The 17,176-nt window shown below is 36.4% G+C and overlaps 1 protein-coding gene across 2 annotated transcripts; it reads right to left on the bottom strand.

The window, feature by feature from the left end:
• Positions 1-6,416: 6,416 nt before the first annotated feature.
• On the bottom strand, positions 6,417-15,639 carry pitx2 (paired-like homeodomain 2). Of its 2 annotated transcripts, XM_048177039.1 has the most exons (4): positions 15,278-15,639; positions 13,102-13,170; positions 8,568-8,767; positions 6,417-7,650 (listed from the first exon to the last, which is right to left on the bottom strand). In XM_048177039.1, the coding sequence occupies exons 2-4, from the start codon at positions 13,145-13,147 to the stop codon at positions 7,087-7,089; spliced, it is 810 nt and encodes a 269-aa protein (XP_048032996.1). In that variant the 5' UTR covers positions 13,148-13,170; positions 15,278-15,639; the 3' UTR covers positions 6,417-7,086. The 2 variants fall into 2 exon arrangements, with proteins under 2 accessions (XP_048032996.1, XP_048032995.1); XM_048177038.1 differs by lacking the exons at positions 13,102-13,170; positions 15,278-15,639 and adding an exon at positions 9,473-10,304.
• Between the last annotated feature and the right edge of the window lie 1,537 nt (positions 15,640-17,176).

Genomic DNA, 17,176 nt, shown 5'->3' with positions numbered 1-17,176 from the left:
TAAAAAAAAAAATATTACCAATGATTACCATTTAATTTACTTAAAACAACTCTAGTTTGCTAATCAAGTTGTGACAGCTTGAACAAATTGTGCTTTTAATGTCCTTGTGTAACAAATGAGCATCGATGTGTAGGACAATAGTGAAATACACTCTACTCTTAACTTGATTAGTTGTACTGCCCCCTGTTGGACGCGAGGTGCATTACACTTTTACAAACGTTTGAAATTGTGCTTCAGGGCATTTAGGGTTTGGTTAGGTGTGTTTGGTGGAGTTTTGAATACTGCAGGGCAGTTGATGATGTTTTTGTGAGTACAGTACATTTTGTTTACAAATGAATTTCCCATCTGCTAAAAATGTTGATAAATGGTATTTTTAGAAAAGGCAACCATACTCTTTATCATAGTTAAATTAGTTACCCCATTACATTCACATTCTTTTATAACATCAGACTGGAATTGAAAGCTATATTATTTCTTCTCTATGTAGATTGCCCATCAAAATTCGTTATGAAATCACAGCAGGTCACAGTGGCCTGCTGTATGTCATCTCAAAGGGAAAACTGCACCTGCTGTAGTGAGAAGTTGGAAAGTCATTTGGCAAGCTTTATACTGGAGCTAATCAAGCCATCACAGAGACGCAATGAGGCAGAGCTGATGGAAGGATGCAAAATTCCTCCCTCCTAAACTCTGCCCTGTGTGTGTCTTGCACTTCTGCATCTACTGATCCATTAATGTCGATCAGCTCACGTCATCTTTCCACTGAGATTAGCAGGATTTTAGAGCACAAACTGTGGCACGTAATGAGGAGGATGTTTGAAAAAGAATCACAGCAGATTGCTTTGACTGGTTTATTAGGCCGCCTGCGGGTTCAAACATGTCTCCCCCCTTATGAAAAATTAAAACGTCAGATGAAGGCGGTTTTGTATTAACGTACAACTTCCAGGGTTGCAAAACATCCTGCATCAGATTTGCTTATAATAAGTGACATTTTGAATATTTTCTCATGCAGTCGACATTTTTTAGCCCTATACTATAGCAAGTGAGTAGTAACAGTGTTGATATGGCTGACTTGCTTGAGGCTTAATGCTCTTGTCCTTTTCACATTTGATGTATTAAGGCTTAAGTATTTGTTGATGTCATATTTGTGAAAGGTGATGAGGTTGAGAGAGCTGGAGTTTCTTGTTACTGTGAAGACTGAGCTTCACAATGCTGTCATTCATTCTCTTCTTACCTTTCCCTTAATTCTTTAGGCACTGCAGACTCACAAATCAACACCGGTTGCAACTCTTATACATTACAACTTTTGTGTGTGTGTGTGTGTGTGTGTATGCAGCTGCTTTTCAAAAGTTTGCACGGCAAATGCAGAATTGACAGCACAATAGAGAAGAGTGCATATTTTGGGCCTATGAAGAACTCTAGTTTGTTTTAGGGTGTGTTCTTCCTAACTACACTGTAAAAAAGAATAGTTGGTTTAACTTAAAGTAAGTTTCCTGGTTGCCTTAAAATTTTGAGTTCACTGAAATTAAAAATTTGAGTTAATACAATGAAGGCGATTGATTTAATCAACAGAAACTCAAAATATGATGTTATCTGAACCACATTAATTATCTAAGTTGATTTGACAAAAGAAACAATGTTGATAACAAATCATGAGAATATTTTTTACAGTGTATGACTGTAATTTCTTTTGAATTGTTTATGAGAGAACGGCCAATAGGTATTTGGTTATTAAGCTTTTTTTTTTTCAGTCTTATATTTCCATATCTTTTTGTTCCACTTTTTTTCTGTTTAAAGATTCCTGAGTTATTAATGATTGAACTTTATATACTCTCTCTCTATATATACATTATTTTTAAACTCGTAAGTACTTGTGCATTCTATCAACATGCATTATGTCCTTACAATATTATTAGAACAGAATCACGGCTGTTATTTTGGGAAAATACTCTGTATCCAAAATTAAAGCTTCTTGCAGTCTGGACAGCTTATAGGCTTTATTTAAGTGTTGCATTACATCACCAGTCCTCCGTCACTCTCTTTCCACTGCAAAACAATAGAGAAAAGTTGCAGTAGGCACGGCCTCTTCACTGATACTATCTTTGTTAATTCCGCACACATCCGTGCATCTGTGATTTCATGGTACTCACTGTGTGGAATTCCTCATTTTAAAGTCAAAACATTTGCAATGTTTCTTTTTAATATAAGTTGAGAAAGCAGGAAGTGTCTGAGTCATGGACGTTTACTCCATGTCTGATCGTTCACATGCTCCCACACTAGCACACGCCTGCGGCCAGAGAAGCCGTCCCGGCGTCATACTCAGCTCATCAAAGGCAGGGCCGTGTCAGACACACACCCGAATACACAAAAAACCAACACTCAAGCATGACAAGGGATAGGATATATACACGGATACACACAAGCTCTGGCACATCCTAAGAGAGGTAGACACACACTTTGACCAACGAAACTTTGGATGAAAGGGTAGACATGCATGTTAGTAATATGCCAGCAAAAAGAATAAAGATACGCACACAAAGAGAGAAGAGGCACATTTACAGATGCAGGTACAGACACAGACACATAGTTGCCTTATAGTAAGCATATAATCATGAGTTTTTTTTTTTGTTTTTTTTTTCCCCATATAATAGTCTGGACTTAAAGGGATAGTTCACCCAAAAATGAAAATTCTGTCATTTATTTACCCTCATGTTGTTCCAAACCTGTAGGGGATTATTTATCAAAGGAAGGAAGGAAGATTTTATTTATTTTTTAAAAATATATCTTTTCTCTCTTTTTTCCCCATACAGTGAAAGTAAGCGTGGTTCTTTAGGACCCCTTTCATTGTACAGACAAAAACAGTTGAAACATTCTTCAAAATATGTTCTTCTCTGTACCACAGAAGAAAAAAAGTCACAGATTGGACCAAGAGTAAATGATGACAAAATGTTCATTTTTGAGTGAACTAGCCCTTTAACTAAAGGCAATGACACGTGAGGTTTTCCATACACACTTCCACACCCATAATCCTCACATACATTCTCTCCAACAATTCAAGCTCACCCTATCCAATGTTTGCTCACTCTTTAGAAAACCTTCAACTCAGTCAGTGGGTCTGCACATATAGTGACTGGAGGATCTACAGAGTCATTTTGGGTCAGCACAAGCTGGTACCAAGAGCACAAGAGAGTTGCATTTCAGAACCTATTGAATGAGGCATACAGTAACCCTAACCCTAAATAACTTAGTAATTGTTGTGCAAAAGAGATAGTTATATATTTGTAGTTGCCCAATATGGTTAATAGCCAATGAATGCAATCACAAGCCTATAATGCAGTTTATTTGACTGTAAATAAGATGTACATCTGAAAGAGAATTAACTCTTATGTTGTACTGTAGTGATTTAAAAAAGTAAATGGAAAGTTCATCAAATGACATGACTGTCAGTGGATTTTGGAACTGATACATAACCTTTACGTTAATTAGCCATGTGGACACCTGTTTTTGGACAGTGCCAATAATCATCTCAAAATAGCCAAATGTCAGCTGATAAATTTGCCTGTCTAATATAGTTATTCTACAGAAATACGGACAATTTGTGATGATTGACGTGATGGGACGTTACCAAAAGTGGTAGGCTACTGTTGGGGAAAAAAGGAAATATTTTATTGAGTAATTTGGAAATATGAAAATTGTCGCATTCTTTTAAATTCTGAATGTGTTTCAGGTCAGTCATTGTTGTTTTTTTCATTGGAGAACTAGGTAAGCGCGAGAATGTGTGAGGTCATCCCACCCCGACCTTGCGCTTAAATCGCTCACATCTGATTGGACAATCTGTGATTTTTGCTGAGGTGAAGTGGTAACAACATGACCATTCAGTTCATCATTAGGGCCTATATAGACTATACTCATGCAGCGACGATGTCAACAAATCTAATAAAACGGACTTGTTGAGCAGTAATCTATGGGCAAGGCATTTGGAAAATGTGCAAAAATATATTTGGCCTGTCCTCCACAACCTAATATAGTAGGCTATTTGTAATTTTACTAAACAGATTTCACGTATGACTTAATATTTTAACGCTATATCCAATTTTATCAAACTTTTCAGTAGATCAGTCCATTCACACTCATTACTGGTAGACAATAACGTAACCATAGGCCTATATACTTGGCTGTTAGTTCAGTTGTGAGTATTTGACTATTTCAGAATTATTACACCTTGCTGGATTTCAGAGGGATTTAACGAGATTTGTGACGGCAGTTAAAATAGTTTTGGTTTTATGGTGCATATGTTAGTATTTCATCAAAATGAAAAAGGCCTACTGCAAAATTTTAAATATGGTTTCCCAAAATTATTGCAAACTCAATATGAAATATGTTTTTTTGTGTGTGTGTAAAAGCTGTAACAAAAAACCCAATAAGAGACCACTGCACAGTTTGAATTCCAAAATCCCCTATTATTATGGAAATCATAAGTGATAGCCTATAGTGATACCAGTGTTATTTATTACAGTAGTCATACAGTATAAGACTATCGGGGAGGATATTTGGGTATTGCAGCCGCTGAGGAAGGCTGCAATACCCAAATAACTATATTTAGTTCCGCTATATAAATATTTTTAATAGGCTACTTTCGAAAAGACCAGACACATTAAGGGTAACATTAATTTTGGAAATAGAAAAATAGTAATTGATATTAAATTACTTTACATTCAAACGTAGCGTATACTTGTCAGCTACAACATGCATTATTACAAAGGAATTTAACAAATTAACATAGCCTAATTGTTGCATGGACATTTCAGAAACCATTGAATTCAAGCCGCAATAGAAGAAATATTCCGCGTCAGGGAATATTTAACTAAACATTTTCACAACATTTTCCCAAAAGATACTACTAAAGTAGCTTTTATTTCTGTCGGCGCGTAAAACAACCAAGAACACGGCAAGACAACACTGTGCAGGGAAGCCTATTAGAAAACTCGAGTAGTAATCAAACTTTTGGCGCTTCTCTTCGTCATGCAAGGACATGTTTTTAGTTTTCTGCTGATAATGCGCATTAAAATGCCTTACCTTCATGCAGTCTTGTAGAGAACAGAGGGAACAGCTTTCCTGGCTGTGTTTAGGCCGACTGAAGGGTTCCTCTCTGGATCTGCTCTGTATTGCTCCCGTGGGCCCCCCGCTCACAGTGTTTATTGAGATGTGTATTGGGACCCCAGACCGTCATGTTGCTAGGAATGAATAATTTAGGCCTGGTTAGATTGAGAGCTCTTCACTAAGAGAATCAGGAATGTGTACACCTGATTTATGTTCTGTGGATTTTAGACAAACGTTAGTTGTTTTAATGTAGACGCTCTCAAACTAGGCGTTTTACTTTTCATTCAGCAGAAATACTTATTTTGAATAACTGTAATAGTAGCATTCAATTTTACAATTCCCTCCACCCTTGTTCTGTCTGCCTCATTAATCACCACTATATGAGAGCATTCATGTTAAACAGCACGCTCGTGTTGTTCCAACCACGCTGTACCCAAAGTAAATGTTCACAAATTCTGATCTGTACGCGCTGTGACATGAATTTCATGGACAGAAACACACTCACACACACACACACACGCCTGTCTCTGTAGAATACCTCTCTTTGTTTTGATTGCTCTTCTATAAATGAGATTGACTGTGCTATAGAGGTCTTTTATCCGCTACATGCTTCAGTGCAGCTAATGATGGACAACAGACAATGCCTAACAATAGTGACAATGTAAATATTCCCGAGAAAGAGAATTGCTCATTAAATTAGAATTTAATATCCACGCGAGATAGCAGTTAACTTACATTGTATAATGAGCACAAGACATTTCCCTTATAATCCTCTTTCCACTCTTTATTTATTGTGTAGTGTTTTTATACAGTAATTTGATGCTGTGAGCTTTCTTTGTTTGCAAAATGACACTCGATGTCGCGATTACTTTTAATTATATGCGCCTACTGTGAGTCTGATAAAAATGTTTTGTTTGCCCAGTAGGATGACACTATAATTATAATAAGTCATTCATTATTCATATGAGATGCTGATGAGCTTAATACTGGACCGTCATGACCTATCACTTCATTTTTTTTTTTAAAGGAGTTCAACCGGCAGATGGTTCAGTGATGTGTGGTCCAGTCTGTCCCGATCTTATAGCAATGTTATTTCAAGCGTCGGTGATCACTGGAGGCCCAGCCTCTAGTCAGTCTTGTATATTCGACTCCTAATCTGCTCGGGACATCTCGCCCTCTTCACCGGACTTCTCATGTCACGCTGATGTGTATTAGATACGTTTTCCTTCCCTCTCTCTATCTATAAACCTTAGAAATGCCACAAAGCAACAATGTGTGCTACATACAAGCAGGCGAATGCAATAATTGTGAAGAAAACGTTTTGAAATGTTTTAGAACAATATATTTACTTCCATTAAATAAAACACAATAGTTTATTTTTGGGATGTTGAAAAACGAAACAAAAAATTCCGTACCAAATATTATACACAGAGCAAAAACCAAGTTCATTTCGCAGAAACATTTGCGTATTATTACCCAGGGTTGCTATTCTAGATCTATATTCACACAGACATTTAATAATAAATTTATAATATCACACACACGACTGGTGCGTTTAGTATGTACATTCCCTTGATCGCAAGCAAGACATGATTCCTGTACGTTTTCCACATGCTGTGTTAAACTGAATTCTCGAAAATGCTTAAGAGTTACAGCTTTCGGCTCTACAAATTGGAGATGATATTAAGATATATGTATGGCCTATATACAACCGTTCAGTCAATTACTGTCCAAAAATTGAAACGTCAAAATAAATGAGATTTTTTTTCTTTAAATATTCTGGAGTCCTAAACTCTTCACTGGCTAGCGTGCACTTGCTAGTGTAGAGAACAAATCTTATTAGAAATGGCGCGTTAGCCTTCCGTTCCCGCTTGACATTCCATCACAGAACTGGACGCGTTTCAGTGGTTTATTCTTCTAGTGCCCTTGAAACAAAAAGTGTAGTCTCTCGTTTCTGGGATTCGGGATTGTAAACTCTACAATCGACTCTTACACCGGTCTATCCACTGCGTACTGGCAGGCGCTGAGATTGGAGCCCGGGTTCTGCACGCTCGCGTATCCAAAACTCGAGTGCTGCTTGGCTTTCAGTCTCAGACTGGCAAGACTGGAGTTACAAGTGTCCCGATAAACATACGGAGGTGTTGGTGGGGCGTAAGGGCACGCCGGCGTGGGAACCCCCGAATTTAGAGAAGGGTTGCTGAGGTTATTCAAGTTATTGAGGCTGTTTAAACTTGATCCGGGTACCCCGGTGACAGCAGACGGAACCATACTGGAGGACATGCTCATTGAAGAGATGGAGTTAGGTGGGGAGAACATGGTCTGAGACGACAGCGGATTGACGTTCATGGAATTGAAAAAGGGAAAGCTTTTGGTAGACAGAGAGGCCGACGTGAGCCCCTTTGCAGCCCAGTTGTTGTACGTATAGCTGGGATACATGTCATCGTAGGGCTGCATAAGTCCGTTGAATTGTGGGCCGAAACCGTTTTTACACAGCTCTGCTTGTTGGTTCCTCTCCCTTTTTCTCCATTTTGCCCGTCGATTCTTGAACCACACCTGCAACAAATGTACAAAATAATTTGTATAGATCTATAATTAGCCTACATAATTCTTATTTAAAACAATGAGAACAATGAAAGCGGCGATTAGCCTATAGGCTAAGTTTTCAGAACTGCTGTCACCCTGTGCATTAGAACAACATGAATTAGCCACTGCTGGTTTGTTTTTGGTAGATAGGCTAAAATATACGGGTGGTGGTGTCAAACTCAGTTTGGTTACCTAATTAAGTGCTTTTTATCAGTCACCCGGAATCTTGTCTGATCCCGGGAATCCCAATACACATCCAAACTTATAGCAGTCAATGGGCCACCCGACGCTTCAAATGTGTATTCTCCCTAAGCAGGCGGAGACACACTAACCTTAAGTTATACTACACGAGAATGACAATCACAAAATACAAGCTTTACACCTCTTAAAAAGCGACTGTGTGACTCCATTAAGGTCATCGTTAGGGCGTCACTTGTGTTGACTTGCAAACACTTTGGCTCACCCATAATTATCCTCTCACCAAACAGTGTCAGATTTATTTAAATGATTAAATAAAGTCATATTTAGCATGTAAACTAAATTAACGTCACAATTTTAGCAACATTTAGCGCCTGTAATTAAATATAAAATAGGCCTTTATGAACAAAATAGTTTAAACAGGCAAACATGTATAACCCTAATAACAATTCCAGTAAGGTAGCCTACAGCACAAAGTAGGCTATAATTATAGGCTAATTATTATTTTAAGATTTAAAATTATTTTTTATGCTAAGTAGGCCTTTAATAAGCTTGTACGCTACAAATTATTTTATTCAGTAGGCTATTTAAAAGCCTAGTGAATTTGAATCGTGAATTTGTTTCCAAAAATCAAGTCTTCAATTTTTATGGCTATAACATGTTTTATCAATGTCGTGTATCAAACTTACTCTGACTCTGGCCTCTGTTAAATTTGTCCAAACGGCGATCTCCTCTCTAGTGGACATGTCCGGATAGCGATTCCGCTGAAAAGTGGCTTCCAGTTCCTGGAGCTGTTGGCTAGTAAAATGCGTTCGTTGCCGCCTCTGTCTCTTCTTTTTCGATGGGTCATCAGTCGAATCTTCGTTTTTACTCTGTCCCTTCTCTTTCTCTGCAATTTAAAGTGATACAGTATTTTTAAATAGTTATTTAATCCAAGAGGAACAAGCTTCAGGCTTTATGACACATTGGAGAAGTCTGCGTGAGGGAGACAAATCTCTAATTCCGTTTTATTGAATTGAAAATATTTGACATCATAGTAACATATCAAGTAGGTTCCCTGGTAACAACATAGCGTGCTAAATTTAATTAACGATGTTCCTTAACTAATTTTCATATGAACCGCTAATGTTTAACATTTCTGGCAAAGCCAACAGTACCGGTAAAAGTGGCTCAAATGCAAATGCGCTTAAACCAAGGTTTAGACAATATTTTAACCACAACGAACGCAATATGTTTTTTCCTTATACTAAAAAAGGCTAGCCTATATTACAGTTGGGGAATGTTTGCGTTATTCTAAACAAAATGCAATAGCCACAGTGCAAACATTTGTGAGAAGCCCACCTTTTCCACAAACAATTTAAGTAAATAAAGTCTTGTCAAAGGGCATGACTTATGTAGCCTATTTCAATAGACCTATAATCAACTAACTGCCAGTTCGATGTCTTGTGTATTTGCATGCCTCTCTAACCGGCTCTGTTTTCACACTGAGAGAAGTTTTAAACAGTTCTTTTTCAGAGGCAGTACACCTCATGATAACTGACACCAAAACCGAAAACACTCCAGTTAAACATCTCTCCGGAGGACCAGGGCTTACCTACGGACTCTGGACTGGAGGTGTCTGAAACCGTGTGAACCTCCAGCCTATGTTTCGAGTCCACAGACCGCTGAAGCGGTTGCAGACTAGAGGCCATCGTAAGCGGCGCGTGTTTACTCCCGGTAATGTGCTGATTGTGGTGGTGATGGTGGTCCAAACTCAACGGATCCTTCATAGAGGTCATGGATAATACAAGCGATTTACGGAGGGTTCGCAAACAGCTATAACTTCCTCAGCGAAGATCACAAATATATATAAAAAATAAATAAATAATAATAAAAAAAAAAATTGAATGTGTCCAGCAGTGAAGTATCGGCAAGCGTTGTCAGTGCTCCTTTCCCAATTAAACCACTCAAAGCGACACTCCACAGACGACTTTAAACTTAATAAAATAAACCCAGTGCTAAAGAAAGTTAAAGTTTTTTTTTTTTTTCTTTTCGACTGGGTAAAAAGATCTCGGTTTCAGCCGAGAGCAACAAGGAGAGCCAGAGTGACAGGGACAGGTATGTGATATTATATCCACTTGCATACACACACACTCTCTTGCACATCACAGCGCTCGCTCTTCATTTCAGCTGTCCCTCTATCCGTCCAACCGAGCTGCTCTATGCGTCCTGACGTCACCAAAAACTCCGCCCACAATCTGACGGACCATTAGACTCTATACATGACAGCTTTTATGGCCAACTCACTAAGAAACAGCCTTAAGAAATGAGAAAATGCATCCTGTGCAGTTTGAAATGCTTTTCCCCCTCTAACAGCATGAAAATAAAGAGAGACTGCATTCATAGTGGCTTCAGAGAAGGCAAAGAGTGCCTAAAATTTCTTATTGCACACCTGGCGCTCAAAACGCGTTGTTCTTAGCAGGTTTTATCAGAACTCAGCGTCTTATTAGCGTTTTAACTAAAGTCTGTCAAATTAAAATAATCTCATTAGCAAATTACAACAAAATAAGAAAACGTGGTTCTTACAATGACGTTCTAAAAGATGCTAATTTCTGAATGAAAGTTCCGCTTTTGACACGTTAATTGAACGATTCTTCGCAACAGGGTATCAAAGACCTCGTTAAATTCATTGGTAACAAACTGTATCTCAGCTCTGTTATGGCATTAAATTATAAATTCTATATCCCTATGGAATAAATAGAAATATCAGAAAAATATAAAAGTTAATTATTGCTTAAAATTGTTTTATAATTTGATTTAGGGACTAAAAGCACTTTGGCGAGGTATATTTGTGCGCGTGATTATTTCGCGGGAGAGAGCTCCCACTTTGCCTTTCTGAGTAGGCAACATTTAATCTGATAAGACGCCTATTTGCCTAAGAATTTTAATTGGCCATCTTTAATGACTTCCAGCTTCTTCACCTTGTTGTCCTTCAAAACACTGCGTTAATTTACTCATCACAACAAATTGCATTGTTTTATTAAAAATAAAATATGTATTTATTAGCCCTAGTTCATTTTAAATTTTATATATATATATATATATATATATATATATATATATATATATATATATATATATATATATATATATATATATATATATTTTTTTTTTTTTTTTTTTTCCCCTCACTTGCATTTTACGCTAAGCTGTTTTACGCAAATAATTTATTTAAAATTATGAAATTATATTATCACAGGGGAGAAGTTTTTGATGAGCGAGAGAAAAAATCTTTGTTGGATTTCTTTTAAAATTTTGATGATATTTTAGTTGTCATTCAAATGAAAAAATCACAGTAAATGGGTAATATAAAAAATAGAAACTAACAAGAGAAGCGGCCAACCCGATCTCAGTAAAGCAGTTGACTGCAGCTTTCTTAATTATTATTAAAAAATAAATGAGTAAACCACCTAAATCTGCCTTTTTGCTTCAGTGCTTGCCCTGTAAAATCACGTGAAACGTCAAACACCAAGTAGGGTAAAAACGGAGGAAAAAAAAAAAAAAAAGGAGTGAAAAGGCAGTCAGGTCAGGTGCTTATGAAAATGACTCGACCAACTCCATCTATGACTGATTCAGCTCACGCTATTGGTACTGGATATTAATTTATGGCATAATATATGAAACTGGAACCGACAAATTTTATATGTGCAGGTTTTTTTGTATGATTATATGACCTCGTGTTCAATGCATTTGCGCCGAGACACTGCACATTATTAAAGATCGTGTCTCGGTCTGTTGCCTCACACTTAGCTTCCATTTTGGAAAAAAAAGAAAAGAAAAAAGTCTAGGCCAATAATAAGTAAATCACTCTTTTTATTTCTTCTAGATTAATTTTACTACTATCTAAACCATTACAATAATTCCATGATTATTCTGTACCTCAAATAGACTAAAATACAATATGAATGATAGGTTTTACGCACAGAAATTTTAATTGTGCGTATCGAAATTCCATAGGCAAAAGTTTCAGAGCTCGATTCCTGATAGCTATAGACTAGATTGTTGCTCTGTATTTATTCTTGACCCTCAAAATTCTTCAGAGCGCTCTCACTGCCTGCTGTGGATTATTGGCCATGGCGCACCACAGAGCCATTAATTACCAATTCAGTCAATATGAGGGAGACGACAAAGCCTTTTCCATAGGATTAAGAGGACATTAGATTCTTCCATTAGTATATTCCTCCTCACGAGGAGGCTTTCATTACACATTTACTTTTCCCCCGAGTCTATCTAACAAGCGCTGCATACATTACTGCAGGAGACAAGATTGTCGGTAATCAAGTCGCTCGAATGTCTTTTCCCTTTTACTTTGCTGTTTGCATTTTAATGCACTTTCTCCTTTCATCTCTTATCATAAAGCCAATAGTAGCCTAAATGACGATGAGAAATGGTAAACGGACTAATGCGACTAAATAAGCGTTTTTGGTTTGTTCTCAGTTTGCTTTAATTAACTTAATGATGATGCCAGATTATATGGAGTATCAGTAGGCCTACAGTTTTTCCCCTCAACAGCTTTAATTTTATCTGTCAACGTTTCTGTTAGAACTGTTATTGTGCGGCAAAATATAAAGTAGGCCTACTGGGAAAAAATGGTTCATTGGATATTTTGCTCGCTTAATCTACCTGCGTCTATCATACTGAATATCAATGTATAACCTATATATCAATTTATAAATATTTTCATTTAAAATCTTGTAAAAGATATAGGCTACGTTTACATCATTCATTGAAAACGTAACCTACGTGACCACCTAACTACATTTTATTACCAATCATTTCGAAGAATCACGTCAGTATTTTGTTTGAACAAATTCAAAGTATTTTAGAGACCATAAACCTCTAAAATCACACAGACTTTGGCTGTAAAATGGTAAATTCCCAGTCAGGAACTGCTACGCGGAATCATGAAGATGTTCTCACTTACCCGTCCTACCACCAGATGTCCATCTTTGACTATAAACGTCTAATGGTAGGCCACCGCTTTCCCTATAGCTAGTCATACGTCAAACACCAGCAAAGATGTTTTACTCACGTTTTACTTTTACATAGACCTGCTATATTTTATAGGCCAGACAATGTTGAGGTGTTTGTTTAAACCAACCAAATATAGGCTATTAATGAATCCAGACCTTCTCTGGAGACCTAACAAGGAGGGCGGCTTGTCATTCACCAAGATCATCTTACCTAATTGAGCACAGGTTGATGCAAGTTTACGGCAGTGGGAGTCCATTTGATAGATTGTACTTTGAGCACCTGTGAAAAAAAGGGAAACGTTAATTTTGTATTTTATTTTAAAAATATATATAAAATGTTTATATTATGTCAGGAATAATCATGTGTGTATGCCAACTTCTGTTTGAGTATACGTTTAGTTTTTACACATGTCCATCACTTGATAAAGCTATCTGACCAGATATATTTATTGTAATATATTGGATGGTTCCTGTCTGTAATAGGATGTGCACATTCCTCATCATTTGTTTTGAAATCCCTTAGCGCTTGCTCGAGTCCCTCCTAATTAAGACTCGTGTCTCCAAAACAACGCACAAAGAGGAGAGACAGTGCACCCTGTGTCGGTGAGAGAAAGAGAGCAGTTTGAGCGCACGAAGTTGAGTGATTCCGCGGTAAAATCAGAGGATTAGTGTCTGATTGAGATGTCTGTCGGTTGGATATTACAAAATTCATTATCGCAGCTCTATACTAACCCGATATGAAGTAACACAGATGGGCCTTTATTAGCCCAGGCTTCAGCTGTTTGCTTATGATAATTTCAGTCTGAAATTTGCATGCAATCATGCTGTTAACCGTTTTCCTTCTCCATTTTTCTCTCTCCGAACCGAATGCAACGCTTTACTTTACCCTCCCTTATATCACCTGCCTCGCAGTCGCATCTGTGCCTTTAGTCGAAGGCTTGAGACTCTGGAAATTAAATTTGTGTGCGTTTCTTTGTACGTGTGCCGAGTAGGCCTAATATGCAATTCGTGTGAGGGGAAAGTCATTCATCTAAATACTATTTTGAGATTATAGTACAAAATAAGTGTTTCTAAATGTGTCCAAATTATTTACCATATTCATTTCTAAGTAGTCTGTGAAATGACCAAGTAAAGTTGTTTCTTTCGTTCTTCCGAGTGTGTTCAGGGCAGTTTTGATACTTATTTCGGCTACTATATATATATATATATATATATATATATATATATATATATATATATATATATACCTGAATTTCATACTATGTCCTGTTAAATATGTACTATAGCGAGGCAATTTTCAAGCTGGAAAAGGTAAGATACACGTTACAGTGAATAAGATTGATAATATAAATTGAACTGCATCAATGCAATGCAAATTAAGTGGTTAATGAAGCGCATCAACAGAGGAAAATATCTATAGAAAACGTGTAGATTTTTGTAATGTATTTCTTTTTTATTATTTTAGTCTATTTAAAACTTAGTTTACACAATAACAAAAACAGAACAAATTACTACTACTGATGTTGATAATAATAATGATGATGATAATAATAATAATAATAATTGTTCCAGTGATTAATTGGGAAAAAAGATCTTTATTTTTAGTTTTAAATTGGTGATATTGTTTTCAGTTAATATTAGGGAAAGGACCATATAATCTTAGAATCTTGCGCCTAGAAAAAAAATGAGATTTTGTTATTGAGTTTGAAGGTGATTTACTTTAGTGTTGCTTAATTTGTGTGTGATTTTTTTTTTATTTTTATTTATTATTATTATTATTATTATTTTTTTTTTAGCTATGCTTGATTTACATAATTGAACAAAATGAAAACACTGTATTAGTTTACAGAAATATTTCACCACAGGACAAGAGCTTCTTATCTTCAAAAATTAACTGGTTTATTTGCATAAATGTAAGTTGTAAATAATAATGTAATATTCATCTTTTAATTTAAATTCTTAGTTTAGTTACCCATTACATCGTAAATGTTATTACAAAATAATATTCATTTTAGGAAAGTTTTTTTTTTTTAAAAAAGCATTTAAAAACAGTATATAAAGGTTGTTTGCTATATGGTTTTGAAAGCAAATTTCGTTAGCATGATTTATTTCTGGTTATGCAAACCAATAATAGCCTACATGTGTTAATGTAAATTACACGCTGTAACTATAAAGTTATCCGTGTGCCTTTTGTCTCACAGTGTTAACGATATATTATTATCATCAACTGCAAAGTCAAGGTGAGAGCTGCCAGAGCATCACTTATCATGCCTCTCCATCTAACTACACTAAAGCTGAAGTTCACCCATGGCTTGCAACCCTGAGGTGGAACGAATTCCTTCACTTGCATTGTCTCACATTCAAGATAGGGTGTCATGTGCACTTACCAGTGGTTGTTGAAAAGCGGCGCTTTGCAGCCGTGCCAGTCTTGATTTTCTTTTTTTTAAAAAAAGATAAATTCCACACCTCCGAACAAGTTTATCTTTGCCCTTGATGATGTCCGGATACATAAACTGTTGCTACCAGGTCCAAAAGGAACGTAACCTCTTCTTTCCTCAATGAGAACGATTAGGGATATTTCTGGCTTCTTTCAAAGAGCACGAAAACATGCATATGTTACCTTAAACCCAGAGTGTCTTAAACTAAGTTGCTTTAGTAACTCATATTTTCTGCAGAGCCTCCACGACCGCAACTTTTTTCCGTACAAAGACGCAGAGAGTGGTGCATTTCCCCCCTCTCACGAGCTTTGACTGTCAGCGCGTGGGCGTGAGTGAGAGTTTGTGTGTATAAGCGCGTGCGTGTGCATGCGTGCCACAGTGGGTGTGTTTGTATGCACAACCAACACGTAGAGTGTGTGTAAGGGGTGAACTTTGTGATGCGAAACGGTAGGCTAAATTAGATAACAAATTAGCCATTAAAACACGGTAATACGTTAATTCAACGAACAAATTAAACCCGATGAACGCTAAAACTGTCATGGCTAAATATGAATCAAATCAAGATATTTTATTTGTTTATTTATTTAAATAGCTGACAATAAATGAGTCAATGTCATTAGACTACGTTATTTCTTCATGCTATGGAGCAGCAGAAATATAGAGTGACATTAAGAAATCCAAAAATGTTTAAATGAATGTACTTTTTTTCTACTACTGCTATACTAGCATATATATATATATATATATATATATATATATATATATATATATATATATATATATATATATATATATATATGGCTACCAGAATTGAACGAAATGTTTAAAATAGTTATTGTAGGCTATTTTGAATTATTGTATTTGGTCTGTAGGCTACAGCTAATGCACAGGTAGTCTTGACAGTCTAGACTTATTTTTATCCAAAAGTGAGAAGGCCTATTTGCAGATGAGATGCTAATAATCCGCTGACAATAAATCGAGCATGTAAAATTTAGTAATTTTTATAACATTGCTGTAAATTAAAATACTAACTTGTGTTGAAAAGTGTGTGTGCTTAAACAGTGTCGGTCAGGTTTAAAAAATGAAGTGAACAGCTGGCTTGGATGCAAATGATCTTTAAAGATCCGCGTGCACCGGACTGTTTTCCATCTGCATCTCACGCGAGCAAAGCAGACCGGACGAAGGTTTCACGCGCCTAATCCGTTTTTTACATTGTGGGTCATACACCCATTAAGCGAGTAATTAATGCGCTCGGCCATGGGGGAATTCCCAAGCCTGTGTTGGAATACCCCACTCTCTCTGTCACAGCGTTAATAGGCCTGGGAGCCTAAAAAATGACATGCATGTTTATAATTTTACACGCTGACGGTTATCTACTGGTGATACAAATATATCAAACAAAAATTAACCCAATAAGCATCTTTTTTTTTTGTTTGCAAATAAAATAAAGATGCATGTAGTCGCTATACACACCCCCTCAACCTCCGAAGCTATATGGGTGAATTCAGGTTGATTGGGACACTTTTTTGCCATTGAGATGACTGGGAAAAAGTATTCCAATCAACCTAAATTCACAAAGTGTATTTAAGTTGTTGCTTCAAAATAGCCTACTAAAATATTTGATAATTTTTCAATAATTTGTTAAAGCTGTTTTGTAATCGTTTAATACGGCTTAATTAAGAAAATTATTTAGCAATCACAGTGCTCATTTCCGTAATCCTTTTTAAAAAAAAATTACAATAATAACCAAAATGGTTCCACAAAAAGACCTTTTTTATTCTTTATTTAGAAAATCACTTGAACCATAATAATATAGATAAATAATTCTATCAAAAACGTTTTACCCAT

Source organism: Megalobrama amblycephala, linkage group LG23, assembly GCF_018812025.1.
Source record: "Megalobrama amblycephala isolate DHTTF-2021 linkage group LG23, ASM1881202v1, whole genome shotgun sequence".
Taxonomy (NCBI): Eukaryota; Metazoa; Chordata; class Actinopteri; order Cypriniformes; family Xenocyprididae; genus Megalobrama; species Megalobrama amblycephala.
Note: the sequence above shows the minus strand (reverse complement) of the source record. Positions and strands in the feature narration are given on the sequence as shown.